General features: G+C 42.3%; 1 protein-coding gene across 1 annotated transcript; it reads right to left on the bottom strand.

The window, feature by feature from the left end:
- Positions 1-568: 568 nt before the first annotated feature.
- GOT2 (glutamic-oxaloacetic transaminase 2) lies at positions 569-23,768 on the bottom strand. The gene is made up of 10 exons (XM_040253859.1): positions 23,523-23,768; positions 13,237-13,393; positions 10,981-11,109; positions 8,551-8,610; positions 7,855-8,016; positions 7,390-7,494; positions 6,123-6,273; positions 5,718-5,883; positions 2,392-2,542; positions 569-1,804 (listed from the first exon to the last, which is right to left on the bottom strand). Exons 1-10 carry the CDS (start codon positions 23,609-23,611, stop codon positions 1,682-1,684), a joined length of 1,293 nt encoding a protein of 430 aa, XP_040109793.1. The 5' UTR covers positions 23,612-23,768; the 3' UTR covers positions 569-1,681.
- Positions 23,769-25,519: the final 1,751 nt, after the last annotated feature.

Below are 25,519 nucleotides of genomic sequence, written 5' to 3'. Positions count from 1 at the left end.
TTTGCATCTTGCTTATAAGTCATTAAAAAAAAAGAATTAGTTGCCAGCTTTTAAGCATCAATAGACCTCCTTAAACAAAAAACAACAGGATTTCCATTTTATTTGAAAAATTGAAGACCTGCAACCTGGGTTTTTGTTTTCAGAGTACCTGTCAATTACTTCTCTATGTCTCACTCTGAGGATGTTGGCTGGTCACCAATAAGCACCTCATGTCAAGTTCACATCACTTTTTTACTTTACATGCACTATTTATGTACATTACCTGCTTGAATCCTGTAGACATTTGAAGTTGCCACCTCCCCATCATCTCATCACTGCCTATATCCACATCATTTTGAGGTGCTCCACTTACTTGTTGCCCCAAGGTCCAAACGATTATACCCACATTTTCAACATTATTGGACTGGATATAAGGAATGACACCTAAGATGTGGCTTTAGTTTACATTCGAAACAGCTAAAACATCTCTTGGCTTACGGTCACCTGGACACAATTCCAGATTCCGGGGATATACACCCACTCATACCTTTTCATCCCATTAAAGAAAACAGATAACAAGGTAGACAGGTTGAGTCTACAGTAACTTTATTGTAACAGAGAAACCAGGGTGCAACAAGTCTACATGATTAGAGCAAATGGTGGTTTTCTTTCCAGAGGGTGAAGCCTGAGCCCAGCTGGCAGCACACAAAGGTTAAAACTGAAGCCCAGAATATCCTCTTTCCCGGTTCTACCCTGCACTGCCTGACTCCTGATGAGATGACTGACCGCACAACCACACTGCACAAAGGTACGAGGGCCAGCTGGGCAGAGGCAACATCCCCACATTGAAGAGGATGCCAAAATAAAGTGCGGTTACCTACTCTTTGCTATTCTTTGCTGAGAAAAACGAGGGTATTGGGATGAGCAGTAAATAATGTTCTTCGTTCTTCAAATAAATAAATCCTATGGGATGGGATTGATGGTCACTCAGGGAGTAAGTAGGACAGGATGAATATCTGGGCTAGTTACAGATCTCTGGGCCCAAGGGAAGGAACAGCAGTGATTAGGGAGAAAAGAGGAACATTAAAATCTTGCAGGTACTAGAAAGAAAAGCCTTCTTTCTCTTTTTCTTAAATAAGATGGGAAAGAGCATCTTTTATTTTCTCCCACTACAGTGGTAGCAGACTCGCTATAAAACATGATTTCCATAATACAGTTTGTTGACAAGTTGCTCAGTCACGGGAGGACAAACATGAGGCTGACTGATAATGTTAGAACTTCATCTTTTCATAAAGCCTCTAACAGGTGCTGTTTTCAGGCTGGTTCTCCAGAGAAACCCGTGACACCAAAAGGTGTTTCACTTAAAGCTTCTGAAATATTGCAATGGTGTGATTGACAGGGTTTTTTTTGGGGGGGGGCTTTCTCGTACATGTAGACTCTGGTGGAAAAAATGGAAATAAAGGATGAGGGCGAGTTTGGTTTACAGCCACAAAGCTCCCGACACCAGTCACAGGTGCCTCCGCCCTATTTCACTGCACGTTCTTTTCTGAGAAACACATTCAATCGCTGAGTTTTAAAGTACTGTGGTTGGAAAAAAATGATCCGCTCACCACCATCCACCCTCCCTCTTCCTCCATGTGGACCTCATAACAGCAGAGGCTGAAGACAGGAAGGCTGTCTCTGTTCCCGCTGACCAGGGGAATTACTTGGTGACCTGGTGAATGGCGTGAGCAAGGTATGCCACGTTGCCCGAGGTGACCCCTGCCACAGAGATGCGGCCATCCTTTGTCATGTAGATGGAGAACTCCTTGGTCAGCCGCTCCACCTGCAGAGAGGAGAGTGTGTGGGTCCTTCCTGGTCGAGGGGGGTGCTCTCCCCAGCCCTGGCACAGCACAACTAGCCAATGGTTAGAACAGAAAAAAGATAACAGACGCTCTGTTTTCTCACTTAAACCCATTCCTAGAGTTTGGTGTGCTAGCTTAGAACAAAAGAAGAATAAATAGCTATCTTGAATTCTGAGGTGGGGACAGGTGGAAAAAAATCTTAGATTCAGCATTTCTAGAAAAATTGATCCAGAATCTAGCTATGGAATAGCTACTTCTCCCATCAATATTCAGGCTCTTGCTTGTTTTGGAATCTTTTCTGAGAAACAGTGCTAGTCATAAAAATGACCAAGGCAAGCTCTGTTCTTCAGAAGTTTGTAACCTCACAGAGTAAACAGATGGGTAAAGTACTAACAAAAGGTAAAGGACTAACAAAGAATAAGATGAAATGAATGCTTCATACTTCTTACCTAAAAAGGCTTCGAAATGATTCTTCCTAGAGTAATCCTAAATACACAGGTGACCTGAGGAATTCTGGTTGGCAAGGACAGATCAATTAGTCAGCGGAGAGAAATGGGAGTCTACTCACCTGTTCAGGCTTTAGGCCTGTGTAACAAAACATGCCAATCTGGTCAGTGATGTGCTGCCAATTGTGGGAGGAGCCCTCCTTCTTGAGATTGGACACCAGCTGTGTCCGCATGCTGATGATACGGTCGGCCATGCCCTTTACTTCTTGCAACCTGTAAAAAAAAATCCCCCAAGATGTAGCTCAGTTCTGGCCAAGCACTGAGAGATAAGCCAGCTCTCAGCACTTTGTTCTTGACCAAGTCCTAGTCTGGGAAGAAAGCTATTTGATAGCTTTCTGCTTTATATCAGAACACTATGATCAGGCAACTAAAATAGTTGACATAATTGAGTTATTAAGGAAAATGAACAGAGTGCCTTTCTAATTACCAGATGGATACTGCCTAATTTATGAATTATTTAATAAAGCCAATTAGATTTTCAAATTGAAAAAAAGAATGAATAAATCATTCTAAAACTTAGGAGGGCTAAGGCTCTCCATCTTTTTTTTTTTTTTTTTTGGCTCTCCATCTTTTATGCAGGGGGCAAAACCTTCAAATTAAACAGTAAAATACTACCTTATTCTTTAACATGGATGGCAGGAACATTCCCACCTTCACACTTGAGACAGTGTGCCGTGAAATGGCCACACACCCAGCCGTGTCTAAGTGCTGAGGAGAAGCGGAGGGCTGAGACCCGGCCCTTGCCTTTAAAGGCTCGCCACCTGCGGCCAGGGCATACCTGTAAAAACCGACTACGGAACAAAGCAGGACAAGCCGTGAACCAATAGATTTGTGCTGTGCTGTGCTAAGAGAGCCCTGAGAAGAGAGGGTTAATTCCATCTGGGGAGCAAAGAAAGCAGTCCTCTGGATTCAAGACACAGTCTCCCCCTTCCTCAGGATCTACCCTTTCATTCCATTCCTGTGGAGCTCTGGGCAATTCTTGTGGGCTCTTACCAGCTAGATGACTGTGAAGAATTTACCTCCTTGTTCTTATGGGTTCACTTTTCCAAACCATCTCTCTATGATGATGTCATGCAGAGTTAGAAAAGCGGTTACATGTTGCCAAGTAAAGGTCAAATAAGAGTCTTAGTAATAAGAGTCTTAGTAGTGTCTTATTTGACCCAGTTAAACATTCCTAAATTTGGCACTTGCACACAAAGATGTAGATTTGCAGCCTCTCTTAAAAAACAAGAAGCTGGCAACATTGCATCAGCAGCGTGATTACTGGCTGGAGCTGGAACCCCCGGCCCCACTATGCATGGCTTTTGATTTTAAATTTCCTATAGTCCTATTCACTCACTTTGCCTGGGTCCTAAAGGCACCGAGTGCATGAAATGGCTAGATGCAGGGCCACCTCAGCAACCACTGCCCTCAAGGGTCACATCCATGATCCTTGCTGTCCACAGAATGAAGATCTGACTTCTTACAGTATCAGAGTACTTCCTGATCTGCTCTCACTTTCCCAGCTTCGCTGCCCTCTCCATCCTCCTTACACTCAGTGTTTCTGCCACAAAACTCACTTGCGACGTTCAAAGCACATCCTGTGCCTGTGCTGATCCTCACACACATCTCTCCCTCCAAGTTTCCTTTCGCCTTCCTTTCTTTGGAAAAGAGCTCCCTCTCTCTTCAAGGCACAGTCAAATGATGCTGTCTGCATCACATCCTTCCTCATTTCCCACTAATCAATAGCTCTTCCTTTACTCAGCATTTATCCTATCTGTCTGTCTTGTATCAATGCTATACACGTTATCTCTCTCACTAGATTATAAACTCCCCAAAGGGACAAACATCTTAGTCACCTAGCACAGTATCTCTGTCATCTCTGTACACTAGAGACTTCAAATGAATATTGAAATGGACACATTAAAAAAAAAATCTTGATAACCATTAAGGACCATGGAAGTCTTATTTAAAAACCACTTAAAAATTAAGAAAAAAGGTTATAATTCTTTGTGACAAAAACAAACCAACCCTACACATATATATTTAATATATACACACATATAATAAATATATAGACATATTATTCATGTTACAATAGGAATAATAATAGGCAAAGGGAAAAAAAATCTGGGTTATAGTGACTTGCCCAAATTTTCTGAAATGTAATCACACAATAATTTTGTAAAGGCAAAAAATAAAATTCTAACTTAAAAAGTGGTTGATTTTTTCGTAAGCCTAGCATATATCTGAAATATCCCGAATCAGGCTCTATTTACCCTCAGTGTTCATAGGATTAATTTAAGGTAGAAACAATAGTTGTCACACGATAGCCAGGTGAGCTGAGGATGAAGTTTCTTACAGACTTAGCTTTTCTATCCCATTAGCTGCTTAGGGATCTACCCCTCAGCTAATCAGCTATACAGGATAAACTCTTACATAACAAATCCCATCTTCCAAAACTCTGAATTATATAGAGCAAGGGTTGGTAAGCTTTCTCTAAAGGGCTAGATCATAAATATATTAGCTTCTGTGGGCTGTATAACCCTCTGCCTATTGAACTATTGAACTCTGCTGTTGTGACATGAGAGCATCCATACAGATTCATCAAGAAGAGGGTAGGGCTGTATGCCAATAAAATGTTATTTATTAGAACTGGGGCAGCCTAGATTTGATCTGCAGAACATAGTTTGCCAACCCTGGATCCAGAGCAATGTTTTCTAAACTGTGGCCATGACCCATTAGTAGGTCATACATAAACTCAATATAGTTGGGGGCAATTGGCATTTAAAAAAAAATTGGAGTATAACTCAGGAAGACCAAATACTGAGTTTTGAAAGCTATGTGTGTGTGTGTATATATATATATATATACATATATACACATATACAGTATATATATGTATATAGTTTCAGTCATATATTCATACATACATAGGTGATGATGTAAGACATAAGCTTTATGTGGATTGTGATTAAAAAATCTTTTTTTCCTGAGTAACACTAATTTAGAGCACAGGTGCCAAGAGATTCAGATAGTATAGATAATACAAAATATGCAGAAGTACCAATTCAATGCTCGCTATTATTAGGATAAAAACAAAAGATATAACATTCGTAAGAAAGTTTTCCTACATAAGACACTTCAGTTTAGGAGAAGGCAGGTTTTACTTAACATGGAGATAACGGACCACAGGGAACTCCTGTTTCTGAATTAGGCCTGTCTCTTACAGGGGAGAACCAATCTATTCATTCGAAAGTGCTGATAAAATGCATACTCCTCTCTCCTTCCCCTTTCACCTATGGAAGCTGAGTGATAACTGCATGCCCCTATAAGCCAAGTATAAGGGAGCTTTGAAGGATCAGTGGTGGGAAAGGCAGATGGCTGGGGAGGTGCAAATCGCCTTTACCATTGTTTCCGCAAATCCGGGCTGGTGAGAATAGTGGAGGCAATCCGGGCCCCATTGATAGGGGGGTTGGAATACATGGGACGGATCAGGATCTTCAACTGGGACTCAACTCTTTTGGCTTCCTCGGCATCTTTGCAGACTACAGTGAAGGCTCCCACACGCTCACCTGAAAAGACAAAATGGATCTTGTCCTCTGGTTCTCTGATTGAAAATGATAAAGGCAATTATGATTAAATTTGCTATCTCTTATATGTTTCCATTAGAAGCACTGCAAAAATAACTCTGTTATAACACACATCCTCATGTGCAATCCCTCCCCGCTCGACTCTACACTTTTGTGGCCCCCTCTCCCAGCATTTCTTTAATCTCAACAAAGCACACATCACCCTCAGTCCTTTAGCTTACCATATAAGCCCATGTTCTTGGCATAGGACTGGCAGAGACAAACATTAATGCCCTGTTCGATGAAGTGGCGCACAGCCCAGGCATCCTTGTTACCATCGCCACTGGCAAAGCCTTGGTAGGCCATGTCAAAGAATGCAAAGAGATTGTTTTTCTGGGAAGGAAAGAAAAGATAACCAAAGCTTTAGGCAGTCCTTCTCAAGATGCCCCAGATGATTACCTGTGCTTATCGGGACCATGCCTGCTTTGCTTAGAGTCAACAGTTTTGTCCACAGGTGTCAGTTTGGAGATGTTTAACTTTCCTAGAGTTAAGATATTAACATATATATATTTTTTATGTTGGTGGATATCAGCCTTCAAGAAGACATTAAGAAAAGATAATCCAATCTGGATAGAATGCTGTGTGGTCAAACAGGAAAACTGCGTCCTTGTTTTTCGGCCTAGCTGTGCAGCGTGTAGGATCTTAGTTCCCTGACCAGAAATTGAACCTGCGCCCACTACACTGGAAGAGCAGAGTCTTAACCATTGGACTGCCAGGGAAGTCCAAACAGGAAGCTCTTCTAAGGCCCACAGTGGTCTGGGTAATTATTTTGGTCCAGTCAACATAGGACTAGCTTCCACCATTCCTGGGGCTAATGTGACTCTGGCAGGCCATCTTATTCCAGGCCACGTTATAACCATCTCATCTGGAAAGTGCTCTCTGAATGCTGTTTTTCTGTCTCATTCTGTTCGCAGCTTAGGTTTGACAAAATCGAAAGAAAGGGGAAACCAAAAAGAATGAGAATGGGGACGTGAGGCAATAGGAGTATCTCCCTCCTTGGGAACTTTGACGAGTGCCTTCTCTCCTAGAAGAATAGACTCACTGTGAATACTTAATGGCAGTGCTGAGAAGAGTGGCAAAGACAGGAGGGGATGTGAACCAGTGGATGAAAGGATGACCAAGTAACCACTGACCAGGGCAAGGGGAGGCACCACCAGCAGACGCCATGGGGCTGAGGAGGCCAACCGTGCAGGCTAGCCAGGGACAAGTTTTATCAGAATCCCATACATCTTGGCTGAGGAACAAAAGGTTATTTTCAAACTCCTGGTGTATCATGAATTACAGAACTGCTAATTATGCAAATGAGGAATTCTCTTCTGGTGACTACACAATGAGTGGAAATTTCATGCAGCCTTGAGGTTAATTCTCACTGCTAAGACTCTGCCAAGTGAAGCGTCCAAGGCTAGTTCCTAAATGCAGAACTGTCACCGGTCAGTTCACCCCCCTCACCTTCACCACTGTCGCCATCTCCTTCCACTGCTCAGGACGAGGGTCCACTCCCGTGGGGTTGTGGGCACAGGCGTGCAGGAGAATGACACTCTGCGCTGGTATTTTCTAAAAAGAACAAGGACCAAGAGATTACTCTGCAGCTTTACAGGAGATCATTTACCTGAAATGCACAGGGTCACCATTACTTGATAAGTAACGAAGATAACATGAGGTCTGGAATTAGCTCATCTTGGTTTTTTTTTTTTTTGGCTACTCCATGTGGCATGAAGGATCTTAGTTCCCCGACCAGGGATCAAATCCATAATATCTTGCAGTGGATGGAGAGGCTTAACCACTGGGCCACCAGGAAGTCCCTCATCCCAGTATTTTAAGTTGGATATTGGACTCAAGTAGGGAGACTTCAAACCTCCACAAGGAGGTTTATTCCTTGTTCCCTCCCCCTCCTGCCCTGAGAGCCCCACTTACTGAAATGTCCTCAATGGCGCCTGTGAAGTCAAAGCCGCACGTCTTGGGGTCATAATACCGATAACTCTGGAGTTGCATGCCAGCATCCCTGAAGATGGGGGTATGATTCCCCCAGGTTGGTTTGGGCAGGAAGACATCCCGGCTGAACTTAAAAAATCTTTGCTAAAAGATTGAATAAAAGTGAATGGAAAAATGAAGAAAGGAGAGGCAAAAAAAAAAAAAAAGGTATATTTTACTGAAAGGACGTTTTTCTCTACTGAAAGTCAGCTTCTCTCTATGACTGAGAGACAGTGGTGACTCAGCAGTGAGACTTCCTGGGTTGGTTCAGGCTCCGACAATTATAATGGGCTGTGTCGCCAAGGATTTGTCTGGGCTCACTTTCTTCCTCTGTAAAATGGCATTAACTAAGTCTCCCTCAGAAAGATAAAACATGTTAAAATATAAAAGCTCCTAGTTACAGTATGTGCTCAGTAAGTTGTACTTCATAATAATCTCTTCCTTATTGTTTTTTCTAAGTACTTCCATTCCTCCCCTCCTCAAACTTCATTTATCAGAGAACAGGAAATCTTCCAGCCTTGTGGAAAGAGAAAATCTACTTGCAGGTCAGAAGTCAAACACATATGGAGTTGGGAACCCCATCATCCCTAACTTACAGACCGTCTTACAGCTCTTTCCTGAAGGAGTTTCCAGACTCACCAGAAAATTGGCTCCGATCCTTAAGGCCCCGGTTCCAGAAATGGTCTGCACGGTGACATACTGAAGGAGAGAGGTGAGTGGTCAGTGAGGCGCAGCCCTCTCTCTGCGGGCCCACGACTTACCCAACCCGTGCCCAAGCCCACAGAGAGGCACTGGACAGTCAGTACCCCTCCTTCTTCAGAAGCCGAGGACACCCTTCCAAGTGAAGATTTGGAAACAAGAGAACGGCACTATTGTTTTCATTCCATTTTCTGAGAGACAGATAGACTCTCCTTACTGCTGCTGCTGCTAAGTCGCTTCAGTCGTGTCCGACTCTGTGCGACCCCACAGACGGCAGCCCACCAGGCTCCCCCATCCCTGGGATTCTCCAGGCAAGACTCTCCTTACAGGTTCTCAAAAGAGCTGGCTCTTCACCTTCCAGCACCTTTGCTGATGTGGATGCTAATTCCTTATGGCCTGGCCTGAAAACCGTCAGTGTCATACTGTGTTGTAATAGAAATTTTCAGGACACAACTCCCGCCTCAACCAGATATGAAAAAGGACTGATTTATATATAGAAAAAAAAGACATGACCAACAGCCACTACATTAAAATATTATTCTAGACTTAGATAAAATCGAATGACTCTCTGAACATGAAAAAGCAAGTCATCTTAAAAAGTCAACAAGTATGTTAGAATAACATTATTACATGAATCATAGCCTATGAGTTTTCATAATCTGAAAATATCTTTTGGGTAACAGGGAAACGGCCTCAGTAAATCTTCAAATTGGTCAACTTTAGGGGATGAGGAAGAAACAACAGTAGGGTTTTTTTGTTTGTTTGCTTGAAGGCACCACAAAGTACTATGCTCTACAAAACATAAGTCTATTTTCTGGACTGGGAGGCAGTGCATTAAATGGTAGGAACCACTACTAATGTACTCTTTCGTAAACAAGTTTGCCTATGCAAACTTCAGCATGATAGAAATAAAAACCTAACTGTAGATCTGATAATAAGACTGACAAAGGCATGGCAATTTATAGAAGAGAAACTGATGTTATTTTATTTAAACTGTTATTTTAAGATAGGCCAGTCTTATACTTAGTTGTAATTCGCTGAAGGAACACAGACTAAGCAAAATTGCAGAAAAATAAAGACATTTTAATGACTCGTAAACAGGTGGTTGGATCTTCCCTGGTGGCTCAGATCGTAAAGCGTCTGCCTGCAATGTTGGAGACCTGGGTTCAATTTCTGGGTTGGGAAGATCCCCTGGAGAAGGAAATGGCAACCCACTCCAGTACTCTTGTCTGGAAAATCCCATGGATGGAGGAGCCTGGTGGGCTACAGTCCATGGGGTCGTGAAGAGTCACAGACGACTGAGCGACTTCACTTTACTTCAACAGCTGGTTGGTTGACAGACAGCCATCAGACCATATTTTGTCCATGACTTACAATCAATACTACATGACCCTGGGGTTGAGGGTGTATGCTTTTCTTGGAGTTAATGAACTGATGTACTGACTTAGACCAGTCTTATATTCAAACCATTTATTCTGGCCTAGGGAATGGGGAAGGGAGATGTGTTAGTTTAGCTTTGCTACTTTGTGTGTTTTCCCCCAGACTTACCCAGAAAAGTAAATATTTAAACACACAAATGTATCTATTTAAAAAATATATTTGCTTCAGAGGCAAGTAAACTGTAATGCACATGAGCCCACCTGTCAGGCTAGCTGGCTGTATCCCACGTGCATGAAGTGGCTTATGCTTTCTCTGTGGGTGCATACAAGAATCTGTTTGTAAAAAGCTTACGTCCAGTGCCCTTTAGGGCCCTCTTTCTTTCATAGAAAGGGAGGGAGGGCGGAGACATCTAGCAGTCCCTTGTGCATCCTCTCATGGCTATAGTGAGGCTCTCTGCCCCGAGAGGACGGAGACACTCAGAAGTAAGTATGGTCTGCTCTCTTTCTACATGCAAGCTGGCTGTGAAGAGGCGGCAGAGGACTGCCAGACTTGTCTTGGCCCCAGCAGTCCCCCTGTGGCTTGTTTTCTGCCTGTTTCCTGTATGTACCTAAGCTGGAAGCGTGGGGGCATGAGGGTGAGAGGGCTAACTTCAGGCCTTAAAACTCGGCATAGTTTGGCACTCTTAAAAGCCATTCAGTGTAAAATGAACAAAAGCTCACACAGACTAACAGCAAAAGCAGTGGCAAATCTTTGGTCAGATCACAACATTTTCATATTCCTACTCCATTTTGGGAATTAGTATTATAGGAAATCTTTCATTGAATGAGTGCCAATTTACTATCTAAAGGAAGAGATATTAGTCATCATGTAGCCACCTCCAAACAATCATCACACACAAAGTGATACATCTTGTTTAAATTATTTCCAATTTCTTTAATCTGTTAAATTTAAAAATAGACCCTATATGATGCCAGAGTCTGTGCTACTTACCCGGCCACTTTTCAACACTTCATTGTTCTCACCCAGGGCTAGTTCTGCAGATGCCTTACAAAATTCAGCCAGTCCCCCAATGGGCAGGTATTCTTTATCCAAATTTTTTGCAGCAATCTGGGCCTCCGCCTAGATAAGGAAAAAATGTTTTCTAAGTTAAATTTTGGAAGTAAAGCCTCTTTTAAAAAGTTTGGAGATACTGTCCAAGAAGAAGGGTAACTAGAAATATATTTTATAAATAGCACAGAAATTTTATATTTTTTAATCATATTTTATTATTTTTTAAAGTTAGGTTTTATGTGAATGGGTAGGTATATGATATCTCTTGGTTTAACAAAAAAAGGCATTCTCAGGATGCATAAGAGCAAAGTTTAAGAGCAACATTTAAAATAAATATAAGATGATAAAATCAAACTGAATACATAAAGGAATATTTCAAGATATATACCAGACTAAGAGGGCTTCCCTGGTGGCTCAGATGGTAAAGAATTGTCCTGCAATGTGGGAGACCTGGGTTCGACCCCTGGGTTGGGAAGATCGCCTGGAGGAGGGCATAGCAACCCACTCCAGTATTCTTGCCTGGAGAATCCCATGGACAGAGAAGCCTGGCGGGCTGTAGTCCACAGAATCTCAAGGTTGACAGTTATAGTCACGTAGCTTCATGCTTTGTAGTCAGAGGCCTGGCTGACCCTTACTAGCTGTGTGACTCTGGGTGATTTATTAACCTCCTTGAATCTCAGTTTGCTCAACAGCTGTTTCTACACCTCATATGACTCAGGTAAAGAGTTAGGAGGTAATATACAAAAGTGTGTGGTAGTGTTTCAGCTTTTGTCAATAGCTAGCACATGCTAAATATTTAATTTTTTAAATTAAATTTTATTTTTAAAAAATTTGTTCAGGCAGATAATCTTTCTTTCTTCTTTTTAATCCAGGTCTTAAAAAAATTAATTAATTAATTTTTGATTTCACTGGGTCTTCATTGCTGTGCGTGGGCTTTTTCTAGTTGTGGCACACAGGCTTCTCACTGCAGTGGTTTCTCTTGTTTTGGAGCATGGGCTCAGTAGTGGTGGCACATGAGCTTAGTTGCACCAAGGCATGTGGGATCTTCTTGACCAGGGACTGAACCCATGACCCCTGCACCGGCAGGCGGATTCTTATCCACTGGACCACCAGGGAAGCCTCACGCCAAATACTTTAACTCACTGAGAACAAAAGTAACCCCTGCACGACCTGAGACCCAGGAGCCGGCAGTTTTTGTGAGTCTTCTCATCACAGCTATTTCTTAAGTCCTTTTTTTCTACTTAGAGAGATGACACCTAATCTGTACTCCTACACACTCAGAAATTTCTTCTTTTGGTGGTTCATTCAGCCCCTGCTCTGTTACTGCAGCAGCTCACAAGGGCCTGAGCCAGCCTACTGAAGCTCAAATGCGGTTCTTTACTGTCACCTGAAACTATGCTTCTGTGACTCTCACTCAGGATGCCTAGTTCTGCTGTTTGTAGGAACACCACATCACTACCCCATGTTTGGAAGTGACACAGCAGCACATTGATATTTCATCAGAGGAGGTCCAGATGGAAAGGAAATACTTTCTTTTAAAAAGTTGTTAGAAGGTAATTAGTTACATTATTTAGAGTTGTGATAACCAGTAAAAAGACTACTAATAAAAATATAACAAAATAAAATTATTTAATAGTTCAATAGGATGAAAGGACAGAGCATGCCTAGGTAGTTGCATCTTATTAAGGCAATCAAAATGGGAGAAATGGAAAATAACAATGGTAACCGTCATCCACAACGGGCTATTCCTATCACCAAGAGACAATGTTTAAATTCTTGGTCCTTTTGTGCATCTTTAGGATTAATCATTATAGTCAGTTCAGTTCAGTCACTCAGTCATATCCGACTCTTTGTGACCCCATGGACTACAGGACACCAGTCTTCCCTGTCCATTACCAACTCTTGGAGCTTACTTAAACTGGTGTCCATCAAGTCGGTGATACCATTCAACCATCTCAACCATCATTACACTCTGCCTGTTTTACAGATAATCATAGAAGTTCAATCGTGGAAAAGATCATATAGTTCCAACCTCTCACTTTTATAGCTAAGGAGACCACCCCAGATAACACATGTGATTCAGGTAGTGAGAATCAGAACTAGAACCCAGGTCTCCTGACTCCCAATCCAGGAGTCTGTCTTCAGGAGGGCCCTTCAGTTATTTATCCCCATCAAACAGATGTCTATCAAGCTTACCTTCCGGACACTTGGAAGCACGTAAGGCTTTCCATTATCATCCCGGTAGGCACCGACTCCCAGGTTCATCTTTTTGCTGTTGGTGTCTCTCTTAAAGGCTTCTGTGACTCCCAGGATGGGATCTGGGGGTCCCATCTCCACATGAGCCCACCAGGAGCTGAAATGGGAAAAATAAGACATCAGTCACAGTACCTAGATTTCCATGGCCAGAGACAACTTAGATCTGCCAAAAATCCATTTCAAGAAATGTTTGCATGTCTACTATGCATACAGTATAGCAATAGACACCAATATAATACAATAATACCTAAGACGTCACAGCAGTTGCTGAAGAGTGGAGAAGGCCAATAATAACAACACAAACGCTGTGAGAAGCAAAAGGCAGGGATACCTGAATCATCCTGGGAAGGACAGGGTGGATGTACATGCTTTCAACGCAGTCCAAACCTGACCTGAATTCCCAGGCAAAGGATATTGCAAGTAATTTGGCAGTAAGAAGCTGAGTGGTAAATGATGAGACAAGAGAAGGAAGCAAGGCCAATGTAAAGTTGTTATGTAATACACTCAACCAAGGGGGTTGCATTTTAGCCTGTTTACCAACTTGTTAAGGGCATCATTTGGAAAGCCTGCTAAAATAGATTGCTGGGCTCTACTTTGGATGCAGCGAAAATATACAGAATCATTTAAGTGTTTTTTGGAGGGCAGATGGTGATCAGGTAAGAACAGTGATGTGAACAGATTTTTATAGCTTGTCTGGTCACAAAAAGGTCACTGAATGCAGAGAGGGAGAGGAAATGCAGAAGGATCACTGAAAAATCTGGTTCCTTACCCAACAAGAGAAAGAGATGAAGGCTTGAACCAGGTGGGGGCAGTAGTGGTGGAGAAGATGACAAAGAATTGCCAGGTATTCAGAGCCAGTTGTAACACTGCACTGATTTCCTTATTATTTATTGAGTTAAAATCTTTAACAGTGCTCAGTATTTTATATTTGTATGAGTCATGATTTTACCTTAAAAGATATCCTTTGAATGAAATCTTGCCACTTGCAGCAATGTGGATTGACTTGGGAGGGCATTATCTTAAGTGAAATTAAGTCAGACAGAGAAAGGCAAATACTGTATATCACTTACATGTGGAATCTAAAAAATACAACAAAGCTAGTGAACCTATCAAAAAAGAAGCAGACCCAGAAATACAGAAAACAAACTAGTGGTCACCAGTGGAGAGTGTGCAAGGGCAATATAGGGGTGCAGGGGGAGTAGGGGTACAAGCTATTGGGTATTAAGATAGGCTCAAGCATGTATTGTACAACACAGGAAATATAGTCAATATTTTGTTATAACTGCAAATGAAAAGTAACCTTTGAAAAGTTGTATAAAAATAAAAGAAAAACCTTATCCTTTCAGTGTTTGGGGTCATCTACCACTGCCCAGTGGATTTACCTGGTGGGGCCAGATGAACTGCCTTGCTGGGAGAGTGCACTCTCAGAGTGAATCCCAAGAGGGAAACACACCTAAATAGCTGTTTCTCTAGCTTGTTCCCCACTCCCTACTAATTTGGGGGTTCTGGTTCCTTTATGGTCAGTTGTCAGCAACATAGACTGTGAATGTGGTATTATGCTTTGACCATTAGTGATTTCTGGAAATGGACAGTAGAGCACTATTCTCCATTGGGTGAGATGACAGATCCTCTGGTTTGTTGTTGTTTTGCATCTTTGTTTGTTTGCTTATTTGGCTGCACCAGGTTGTAGCTGTGGCACATGGGATCTTCGATCTTTGTTGTGGCATGTAGGATCTTTAGTTGTGGCATGTGGGATCTAGTTCCCAGACCCGGGATCGAACCCAGCCCCTCTGCATTGAGAATGTGGAGTCCTAGCCACTAACCACCAGTTAAGTCCCTGCGTTTTTTTTTTTTTTTTTTTTTTCGGTTGTGCTGAGTCTTTGTTGCTGTGTGTGGGCTTTCTCTAGTTGCAGAGCACAGGCTCTAGGCATTTGGGCTTTAATAGGTGCAGCTCCTGGACCCAGTAGTAGCAGTGTGTGGGCTCTTGAACTTGGGCTCAGTAGCTGTGCTGCATAGGCCCAGCTCCTTTGTGGCATGCAGAATCCTCTCAGACCAGGGATCAAGCCTGTGTCCCCTGCATTGGCAGATGGATTCTTATCCACTGGACCACGAGGGAAGTTCCCTGCACCTCTTCTTTTTTTAAAATAAGACTTGAGAGTGTGTGTTTTTACCCCTCACCTGTAACTGAAGTTATAGTTTTTTCTTTTTGGCATGCAGGATCTTAGCTCCCAGAGCAAGGATCAAACCTGTGTCCCCACCGGACCACCAGGGAAGTCTGAAGTTACAGATCTTAAGAGATATAAGGTCTCCATGTATAATTCAGAAAGTCTTTTTTTGTTTGTTATATCTCTGAGTGTCTGAATGTTAAATGTTTTCCATCTCTGGTGAGAGATGGAAAACACTGATTACTCTATTTCTGATAAAATAGATTATAAAAACCTCAAAGTAAAGGTGGTCTGTTCTAATTGTTACAGAAACTGAATTTTTAGTGCTTAAAATGTGCTAGACTCAATTTTTCTTTTCTTAAACAGCTCAGAAACATTTTAGAAATTCAAGTTCATATAAATTAAATCCTTGATAGGTAAGACTAAATTTGATTTTAAAACCCAGCTATATATTTTATTTATTCATGTTAATACAAGCATACATTTTATTCTACGTGGGTTTTTCTAAATTTACACTAGTTCACTTGATGCTAACAGCACTCCTACGCGTGCATGCTCAGTTGTGTCCAACTCTTGTGATCCTGCATGGACTGTAGCCCACCAGGGTCCTCTGTCCATGGGATTCTCCAGGCAAGAATACTGGAGTGGGTTGCCATTTTCTTCTCCAGGGGATCTTCCCAAACCCAGGGATCAGAGCCACATCTCCTTCCCCACCCCACCCTTCAGCCTGTCGCAGAGCCCGTTTTGAGTACCCTGAGTCATATTCCCATTGATTATCTGTTTTACACATGGTATTGTAAATTTCTATGTTACTCTCTCCATACATCTCCCCTTCTCCCTCCTCTCCTCCCACTTTGTCCATAGGTTTGTTCTCTATGTCCATTTCTCCATTGCTGCCCTGAAAATAAATGGCTGATTCTTGTTGATGTATGACAGAAAACCACAAATTCTGTAAAGCAATTATCCTTCAATTAGAAAAAAAAAAGCTGCATCTCTTACATCTCCTGCAACGGCAGGTGAATTCTTTACCACTCAGTCACCTAGGAAGGCCAAAACTACTCCTAATGTCCAAAATTATGGAAAATGTAAATTTGTGTTCAACCATATTTTTGACAAATTTTAAATTTCAACAGTAATAGTCTATTTTTTAATATAGTTTTAAAATTTCACTTATGTGGCTGCACTGGGACTCTGCAGTGGCACACGGGATCTCTGATCTTCACTGGGGCATGAGGGATCTTAGTTGCAGCATGTGGGCTCTAGTTCCCTGACCAGGAATCGAACCCAGCACTCTGCTTTGGGAGCAGAGAGTCTTAACCACTGGACCACCAGGGAGGTTCTCAGTAATAATATACTTTTACTTTTTATTAACAGACTTTATTTTTTAGAACAGTTTATATTTAGAGAAAATTGGATAGATAGTACAGAACTCCTGTACACCCACCCCACAACAGTTTCCTCTTAACATTTTATATTAGTACCGTACACTTTTTACAATGAAAGATCCAATGGTTGCTACATTAAGTCTACAGTTTATTCAGACTTTTTAGTTTTTACCCAGCGTTCTGTATCTGTTCCAGGTCACCACATTACACTTAGTTGCCATGTCTCCCTAGGCTCTTCTTGCCTGCAACAGTACCAGACATGCCTTATTTTGATGATGTTGACTCTTTGGGGGGACTGGTTAGGGATACTCTGTAGGATGTCCCTCTCCTGGAATTTGTCTGATGTTCTTCTCATGATTAGACTAGGGTTATGGGTTTTGGAGAGAATTTTTGGGAGAACTGTAAATTTTGGAATACTTGAAGACAATTCCTCAGATCTTTGAATAACTTAAAATCTTGGATTCATATATAATGAGTTAACAGAGTAATTAATCACTGATATGGAGATAACTTCTAAGTATGACAAAACACTGAAATGCTGATTACTAAGTCTAATTAAATGCTGTGTAGGACTGACATCAACTTTCTCCCCTGTTTTATCTGTGAGATACAAGTTACTTTGGTTAAGATTATAATTATTGAGTGGTTGAGACTATACTATGATCAACAGTGACACGGAAATAAATGTGTAAGTTTTTGTATTTCAAGGGAAAAAAGTGTTGTCCTAAAGCTGCTACTAAACTTCAGTCGTGTCCGACTCTGTGTGACCCCAGAGATGGCAGCCCACCAGGCTCCCCCGTCCCTGGGATTCTCCAGGCAAGAACACTGGAGTGGGTTGCCATTTCCTTCTCCAGTCCGTGAAAGTGAAAAGTGAAAGTGAAGTTGCTCAGTCGTGTCCGACTCTTCACGACCCCATGGACTGCAGCCTACCAGGCCCTCCACCCATGGGATTTTCCAGGCAAGAGTACTGGAGTGGGCAGTTGCTCTCAAACATTTTGGTCTTTGTATCCCTTTATTCTCCTAAAATTTACTAAGGATCCAAAAGAGCCTTTGAGTCTTTATTTATATGGCATATGCCTACCAAGATTTACTATATCAGAAATGAAACTGAGAGACTATCTAAAGTGTCAGTTTGTGAAAGAACATGTAAGACACACGTTAGGGGAATTGAGTTCTATGGTAGCCTCATGGGTAGGATTCTGGGCTTTCATTGCCGTGGCCTGGTTCAATCCCTTGTCAGTGAACTGAGAGTCACAAGTGGTGTTACATGACAAACCTTAGAAAGTGAATTTTGTTTTGATTTATAATAACTGGGTCTGAAAAGAAGCTAGAAATATGTTGCCATTTTAACAAGGTTTTTGCTCAATCATTCTTGGTGATTTTACCAACAATATGAAAGGTTACTTTTTACCTTTCATGTAATCTGTCTAGATGTTAGAGATTCTGTGTTTTAGAAAGCAGAATACTTCTCTATGCTTTATGTAGACTCTCATGTCTTTGATTATTTAAGGATAAATTAGAACAAATTTAGTAGATTAATCTTAGTTTTGGCTAGCAATTCAGTGAACAAAAGAATTTAAGGTACAATGAGTTTTTTTTTCCTGTCTATTTTCCAACTCAAAGTTATTTTTTTTGATGTTCTGCACATTTGAAAGAGCCAGGTTCTTTACAATCACGTTATATGTTTATATTATTTTGTTGTTGTTTTGATCATATAGGTAAGCAATGATTATTTCTCTGGCACTCACAATCCTTCACTAATCTTAATCAAGGGACCAAATATTAATAACATCTAACAACACTTTCATTTGACCTTCCCCAAATTGAATCCTAGCTACAGAAAACATAAAAATTTCAGGCTATCTTTTACCAAAAACTATCTTTGTGATTGACCCTTGAAAAGCACTGTCCTTTTTTTCCCCCTAATAAAACTCCTGGCAGCATGGATGCATTAGTGGATAAAACTGAGGTTTTTACCTCATGGTAAATTACTGTTCTGAGAAAAAGATCATTCTACCTTTTCCTTCAGGGATAATGAACATAAAGAGTTTTTTTTATAGTTTCATATTATAGAAAACGAAGTCTTTATGATCTCTAAATCAGTTGCTGAGAACCTGTTGTGTGCTAAAAGCTGGGTATTAAAAAAAAAACAAAAAACGAACACAATCCCTCACCACCAGATTAGCCCAGTGGAGTGACCAGTAGGGAGTTATAGACAATGTAGGCTGGGGGGTGGAGGTGAGGGGGATAATGTACAGTGATGAAGACAGGGCATAGATTATTATTCATGGGGGCCCTGAGGAAAGGGCCTGATAGCCTGGGAAGGGGAGTAAAGTACAGGCTTAGGAAGGCTTCCAGGAGAGGGTGACCTGAGAGCTAAATGCTACAGATAAAAGGAGGAAAAAGACATTCTAAGTGGAGGCTAGGGGTAAGAAAGAGCCAAGGGTGTTGCAGTAGAAACTGGAAGCTAGGGAAGCAAGGTTCCCAAAGACTTAGGTGAAATAGCCCACCTTTTTCTGGTAATCATTTATCCAATCCTAACCAATCAAATGTTTCAGCACGGCACAGCACATTATCCACACTGAAAGCCTGATGAATTATTATTTCATTAGAATTTCTTTCCCAACAATCGTTCTCTTGTTGAACTTGTGGCCAGTCAGCACTAATATACCTCTCTCCTCCACAAGGCACACGGGATGGCTGTTCAGACACGGCTGCAGAGGTAAATTTAAGCTCTCCTGACAAGCTGAAAACTGTCTCAGTCTCTGGAGCTGTAATTGGTGTGTACAGCTAATTTTCTCTTGTCAAAGGGTGGATTATGCCATTTTCAGATTTCCCAGGCTTTTACTTCTTTTAACAGCTTGCCCTGGGCAATGTCAGGATGGGGCAAACAGCATGGATTCCAATGCTCAGTCACCTACGAGCTGTGTGAGCACTGGCAAATCAATTAACTTCTCTAAGCCTCAACTTTCCTTACTTGTAAAATGGGGGCACAACAGTACCTATCTCAGAGGGTTGTTATAAGGATGAAAGGAGTTATTAAATGTGAAACACTCAAAAACAGGGTCTGGTACACAGTGAGTGCTTGATATTAGCTGGTATCACTGTTACTAAGTAATTACTACTACTTTTTTTTTTTAAACCATCTTGCCACTAGTACAGACTGGTGAGGTAAGTATATAAAAAATTCAAGGAGTGTAAGTTATAACTTTATGACTAAATGCAGGCCTTTCTTGCTTTTCAATGATTACTACTCAGTTTTTTTCTGGAGTCTTGGGAGATACATCAATTTTCCTCCTTACTAGCGCTCCTGCCAGGAGTCAAATTCCTTCTTTCTTTTTCATTGTTCTAGGCTGCTAGGTTGTTTCAGTACCTAAGCAATAGTAAGAAACAGATATCCCGAAGCAATTTCTGAACTGTGCCTGGCGAAAGCTTTCATTATATCCTACCCATGATTCAGACCCTGAAAACATGTAGCCATCTGCCCTTCTATATCACTATCATTAAATGATGAGTGCAAGGAATGTCCTGAATGCCTAAGGACATAGAACTTTTAGTATGCAATTTTCACTTTTAAAAACGCAGTTCTATTTCTAAGGCCTTCCATCAACAATGACAGAGCCACTGCTGCTAAACCACAAGGAGAAGGCACCCTTCTTATTAAATGGTATGAAAAGCAATTATTTGTTAAGTTCTTTAAAAAGTTTATCTAGTAGAGAAATTTCTTCAGAAATCACACCTTGAGTCTTCTGGCAGAGAACTGACTGGGAGTGCTATCTTTTAAGAATTCTAAAAGAATTTCAAAATATTAAATCTTAATCTAAATAAAGGAGCAGGGATATTTCATTTGATTTAGTTCTACATCAGTAAGGATGTTTGAGTTCTTTATGCTCTTTATTATTCTATTGCTTAAAAGGGTAAAGATTATACCTATACTGCAAGAACTCTGTTTTTAAGAGAGTACTAGTGGGAACCAAGAGTGCTCCAGGGACAAAATTGATGCTGATAACTTGTGGCCTACAAAGCACTCTTATCTATGCACTTTGGACAAAAGTGCAAAACTTCAGCCATTGAGCAATATTGACCAGCCAACCAAAAGATGTCAGGTGCAAAGTATGCAGATAAGCATCTCCAACTCAAAAACTCTGCAATTTTTCTGCAGGTCTACCTAGTGCTTCACAGTTTTTAAAATGCTTTCCCTCACATTCTTAATTTAAAATAAGAGAAGTTAATTAACTTGCTTATGATCATAGAATTAAAAACAACAAAGACGAAACAACAACTATGATCTTCTTACTGGTTACTGTACCACTAATGTACATGGCCTTTTTAAAGGGTCTTCTGATACTCTTTCAGTTATTTCACTACAAATTAAATAATCAGAATTAATTAAATAAGAACAGATATCTATAAAATACATCAGCATATTTTCCTTTCTTCACTGTCCTGTGACTGTCCCTTTTCATGTTACTGTGTTTTTACAGCACAATAAGGAAAGGTTAAATGTTTAGTGCTTTCTGTATAAAAAAATGCAGCTATATGAAACACTTGAACTTAGTTCATTTAAATGACTTAAGTATGAAAATTATAGTATTTCATAGGATAAAAACCCAGTTCTTCAGAATACCAACTGCCAAGGTTTCACTGTATTAGAATGAGCTGTTAAAAAAAAAAGAAAAGAAACTTCAACCAGTTGAGTTTATTATTTATAAATGTTTTCCAACTTTACCATTTGGCTTTAGGTAAAGATCACATCCACAGTGGCAGGAAAGGAGGTTCTTACTTTCTTGTTGTCTGAACAGTTAACAGCCATAGCCAGGCCTGGCACCTGTTTCTATCAGTCAATCATGCATCAATGTTAAACCTGAACACCTCAACTGCAGGTGCTCACATACTTTAAGACTTTTTGGTACACATTTTGTACCACTCTGGTTCCCCTATGTTTAGATTTTGAACTAAGATACAACGCTAAAATGTTGTATTTGTCTCTGTTGCATTAATTTAAAAATCAAAGTTTAAAGTTAAAATATTTCATTTGAAAGGCATGCCAGCCAACGTTCTAAATGCTGAGACAGAACAGTAAAGGTAGTAGGTATAGTCTCTGCTCTCATGGAATTCACATTCTAATGGGGAAAAGACACAAAAGAATCAGGCTGTCAAAGTGAAAGAATGACTAAAAGGTCAGAGCCACAGGGATTTTCACCAGTCACTTTGTAAGTAGAGCTGAGGGCACTCAGTCAAATCCAGAGAACAAGAGATTTACAATGGTGAAACAGTCACTTGGCTATAATTTTAGGTACTACTTTCTGTTCTCCAAATTTGCTGCATGAAGGATAAGCCCTCCCTAACTCTGGCCCACTAGATAGGCTGCCTTAAAGAGCACAGCTTGACAGTGGGCCAAGAAGGAACCAAATCAGGGAGAGAAGAAAGTGAAAGCCTGGGCAAACCTGTACAGGGTTTGGAAAGGACATAGTGTCCCGCCGGCTTAGAGGCTTCCTGGATGCATTCAAACGAAAAGGCCAAGACACGTCCGAGAGGTCAAGGCTTCGCTCTTTAGAGTTAATATCTGATTGGGGTGGTTTTGGAGACTCGGTTCCTGATTAAGGAGTTATTAAGGACACTGTCCCAAATCGGCTTCTTGAGTGAATTAAACAGCCTGGCTTAGGTCTCTCCACTAGGAAGGGATTACTGACTCATTTCATGCGCTGCAACCTTTTCTCTGCAACACATCACACAGTTTGAAACGACATATTTGGAATTTTTGAGTGGCACCGATGCCTCCCTCGGGCTTGTTTGTTCACTGCAGTATCTATCTAGCACAGGTCTAGTGCCTGGCTCTGTGAAACTAGGATGAAGAAATACTAGATCAAAAAGCAGAGCGAGCGGGAGGGGAAGAAAGGCAACTTTCCTACAGCTAGACCTCCTGAGGGATAAAAGGCGGGAGGGGGGAGTCACTCCACCCGGACTCTTACATCCAAGGGCCAAAGGGCTGGGGGAGGGGTCACTGGTGACTCAGAAGGCGACTGGCGGGAGGATGCTGGGAGCCAAGGCCACAGAATGCAGAGAGGAAAGCCGGGCCCGAAAGCCAGAGCCCGAGAATCTTCCTCCTTTGAGCTTCCTTGCCCCGACACACAAACGGGCCGTCAGCCGCAGTCGGTCCAAGCCTGCAGCGTCCCAGGGAGACTACTACGGGTGAGCCCTGCCGCCCCCCAAGAGCGGCCGGGTCAAGGGCACACGCTCCCCCGGCGCCGCAGCCAATAGGCGCGAGGCAGTGCCGGCGCCGCAGCCAATCCGCGCGAGGCCTCCTCTGCGCTGCACCCTGGGTGCTCTCCCCTCTCTCCCACCCCCAACTGAGCCGAAACTGAGATCCTACCCCCGCCCCCAACCCCTAATGGAGTCCGGGTGCCTTAGAGGGACATACTTCCTAACCCAGGGGAACACGTTGGCATGCTCTCCAACAGTCCCAGGGACATGGGAGCGGTGGGATGCAGGACCCAAAGGGTCATTGTAAGATGTGGACGCTCAATCATCAGCCCCCTGTGAATCCGAGAGGGGAGCGGAGAAAGTTGGTGTGTGAGGGTGCCCACGTGTGCCTTCAAGGCGGGTTAGACGTCCTGGGGCGCCGGCAGCTCGGCTGGGCAGGCCCATCGCCCCGGCTCCTTTTCCCCCTGCTTACCTGGCTCTGGCAGAAGCCGCGGCAGCGAGGCCTGGGTGGAAAGCCGCGGCGACTCCAGACAGGAAACGGCCAGAGTGCAGCAGGGCCATGGTGGGCGGCAGGCGGGCAGTGGGTAGCTGGAGAACTGAGCGGAGATGCCAGCGGGCGCGGACCCAGAGGCGCGAGGTCCTGCTGAAGGTAAGGGCAGCGACTTCCCCCAGCGAAGCTAGAGCGGCCTCCCGCCAGGCCCCGAGCTGCGTCACAGCGCACCCTGGCGGTCGGAGCGGAGAGGCTGGATTTCTGTGCAGCCTTGGGTGGCGGGTCCCAGGGTCGGCGCCACGTGGTCCCGGAAAACAGTGACAGCACAGTTTATCGCAGTTTACAGCGCTCGACACACTTCATTCATTTAACGACGACGGACCGGACCGAAGGGGTAGCTGCTATTATGCCACTTTAAAAGATGGGAAAAGGTAGGCTGACGTAGGTGAAGTAATTTGCCTAAGACTATAGAGCCAGTTACCTAAGCGGACGTTCCTAAATCTTCAGCCGGATGTTTCCGTAAATGCAGATCACCTCATCTTGTTCCTGAGTGGTTTCTAATCTCTGTTATGGAGAAGATAACCTGCGTTATCTCCTGGGACACTTCTGAGGATTAGGCGAGATTAGCCGATTAGGTCGAAAAACAGGGTCTGGTTTAGTAAACTAGAAACAACTGGTGGTTATTAATGATATTGTGTTTGTCAAATCCTTGCAGTTGTATGTGGAAGGGAATTAATCATTCTTAAAGGAAAAAGCAGAAGAATTTGCGACTCCAGACGTGGAAAGATTCAAACAAGTCCATTCTAAACAGTGGCTGTTTCTCATATTTTGGGCCATGCTGCACAGTTTATGGGATCTTGGTTCCCCCACCAGGGATTGAACCCTGGCCCTTGGCAGTGAAATCACAGAGTCCTAACCAATGGACCGCCAGGTAATTCCCAATGGCTGTTTCTGGGACTTTCTTCTCTAAAACCCAAGTAGAACTGTGTCTCTTGCCGACTTAGTTTATCTTCTATGGCATGACAGTATGTAAATGAGTAAGTCTAGATGCCTACCTAGTGTCACATTCTAGGCTCTTCTGAGTGCAGCCCCAACTTACTGTCTCAGACTCATCTGCTCACTCTCTGACCTCAGCCTTTGCCCTCACAGGCCATGATTTCCATTCCCCGTCTGCATTAGTATCCTAACAGAAGCAAATTACCGTAACAAATTATTACAAACTGGATGGTTTAAAGCAACAGAAGCATATTCTTTAACAGTTTTAAGTGGCTAGAATTCCAAAATCAAGGCAGGGTTCATTCCTTCTGGAGTCTCTGAGATGGAATCTGTTCCATGCCCTTCTCCTAGCTTCTGGCAGTTGCCAGCAATCCTTGCTAGTTCCTTGGCTTACTGACAAATTGCTCTAACCCCTGCCTCCATCTTCATGTGGTGTCTCTCCCTGTGTGTCTCTTCACTTCTTACACGGATGCCAGTCATATGGGGTTAGGGACCACCATAAGGGCTTCACATTAATGGCTTGATTACATCTGCAAAGACCTCCTTTGCTAGTAAATCACATTCCCAGGTATGTGGGTTGGAGCTTCAAGCTACCTGTTTTGCAGGATACGTTTCAAAGCATAACAATCATTGTCGCCAGAGCCCAGCAATTATACTTTCTGGGACAGATCCTAGAGACCTTGTGTATGTTTAAGGATGTCAGTGAAACGTATTTGGTAAAACTAAGACACAGGCAACAACCTAGTTGCCTATCAATAGAAAATTAGACTCATGTGCTGTTACAGTCACACAGTGAAGAATTACAGACTGCTGACATGAATGAGCTCAGCTTATAGGTATCAACATGTATGACTTCAAGAACATAAAAAAGCAAGTTACAGAACTATAAGTGTAATATGGAGCTGTTTAGATAAAATTTTATTTATTATTTTTTAAAGAAGTGATCATATTTACTTATTTATTGCTTTGGCTGTGCCCTGCAG

The sequence above is a fragment of the Oryx dammah genome, unplaced genomic scaffold (assembly GCF_014754425.2).
Source record: "Oryx dammah isolate SB20612 unplaced genomic scaffold, SCBI_Odam_1.1 HiC_scaffold_13, whole genome shotgun sequence".
In the NCBI taxonomy this organism is placed as follows: Eukaryota; Metazoa; Chordata; class Mammalia; order Artiodactyla; family Bovidae; genus Oryx; species Oryx dammah.
Note: the sequence above shows the minus strand (reverse complement) of the source record. Positions and strands in the feature narration are given on the sequence as shown.

Bases quoted from the DNA above. Each gene is read 5' to 3' on its own strand.
- GOT2 (XM_040253859.1), bottom strand. From the start codon at position 23,611: ATGGCCCTGCTGCACTCTGGCCGTTTCCTGTCTGGAGTCGCCGCGGCT. The intron at 6,274-7,389 runs GTGAGGGGGGTG...TTTCCTTCCCAG, and splicing joins AGATGGCGACAGTGGTGAAG to AAAAACAATCTCTTTGCATT. The intron at 1,805-2,391 runs GTGAGTAGACTC...TCCTCTCTGCAG, and splicing joins CAGGCCTAAAGCCTGAACAG to GTGGAGCGGCTGACCAAGGA.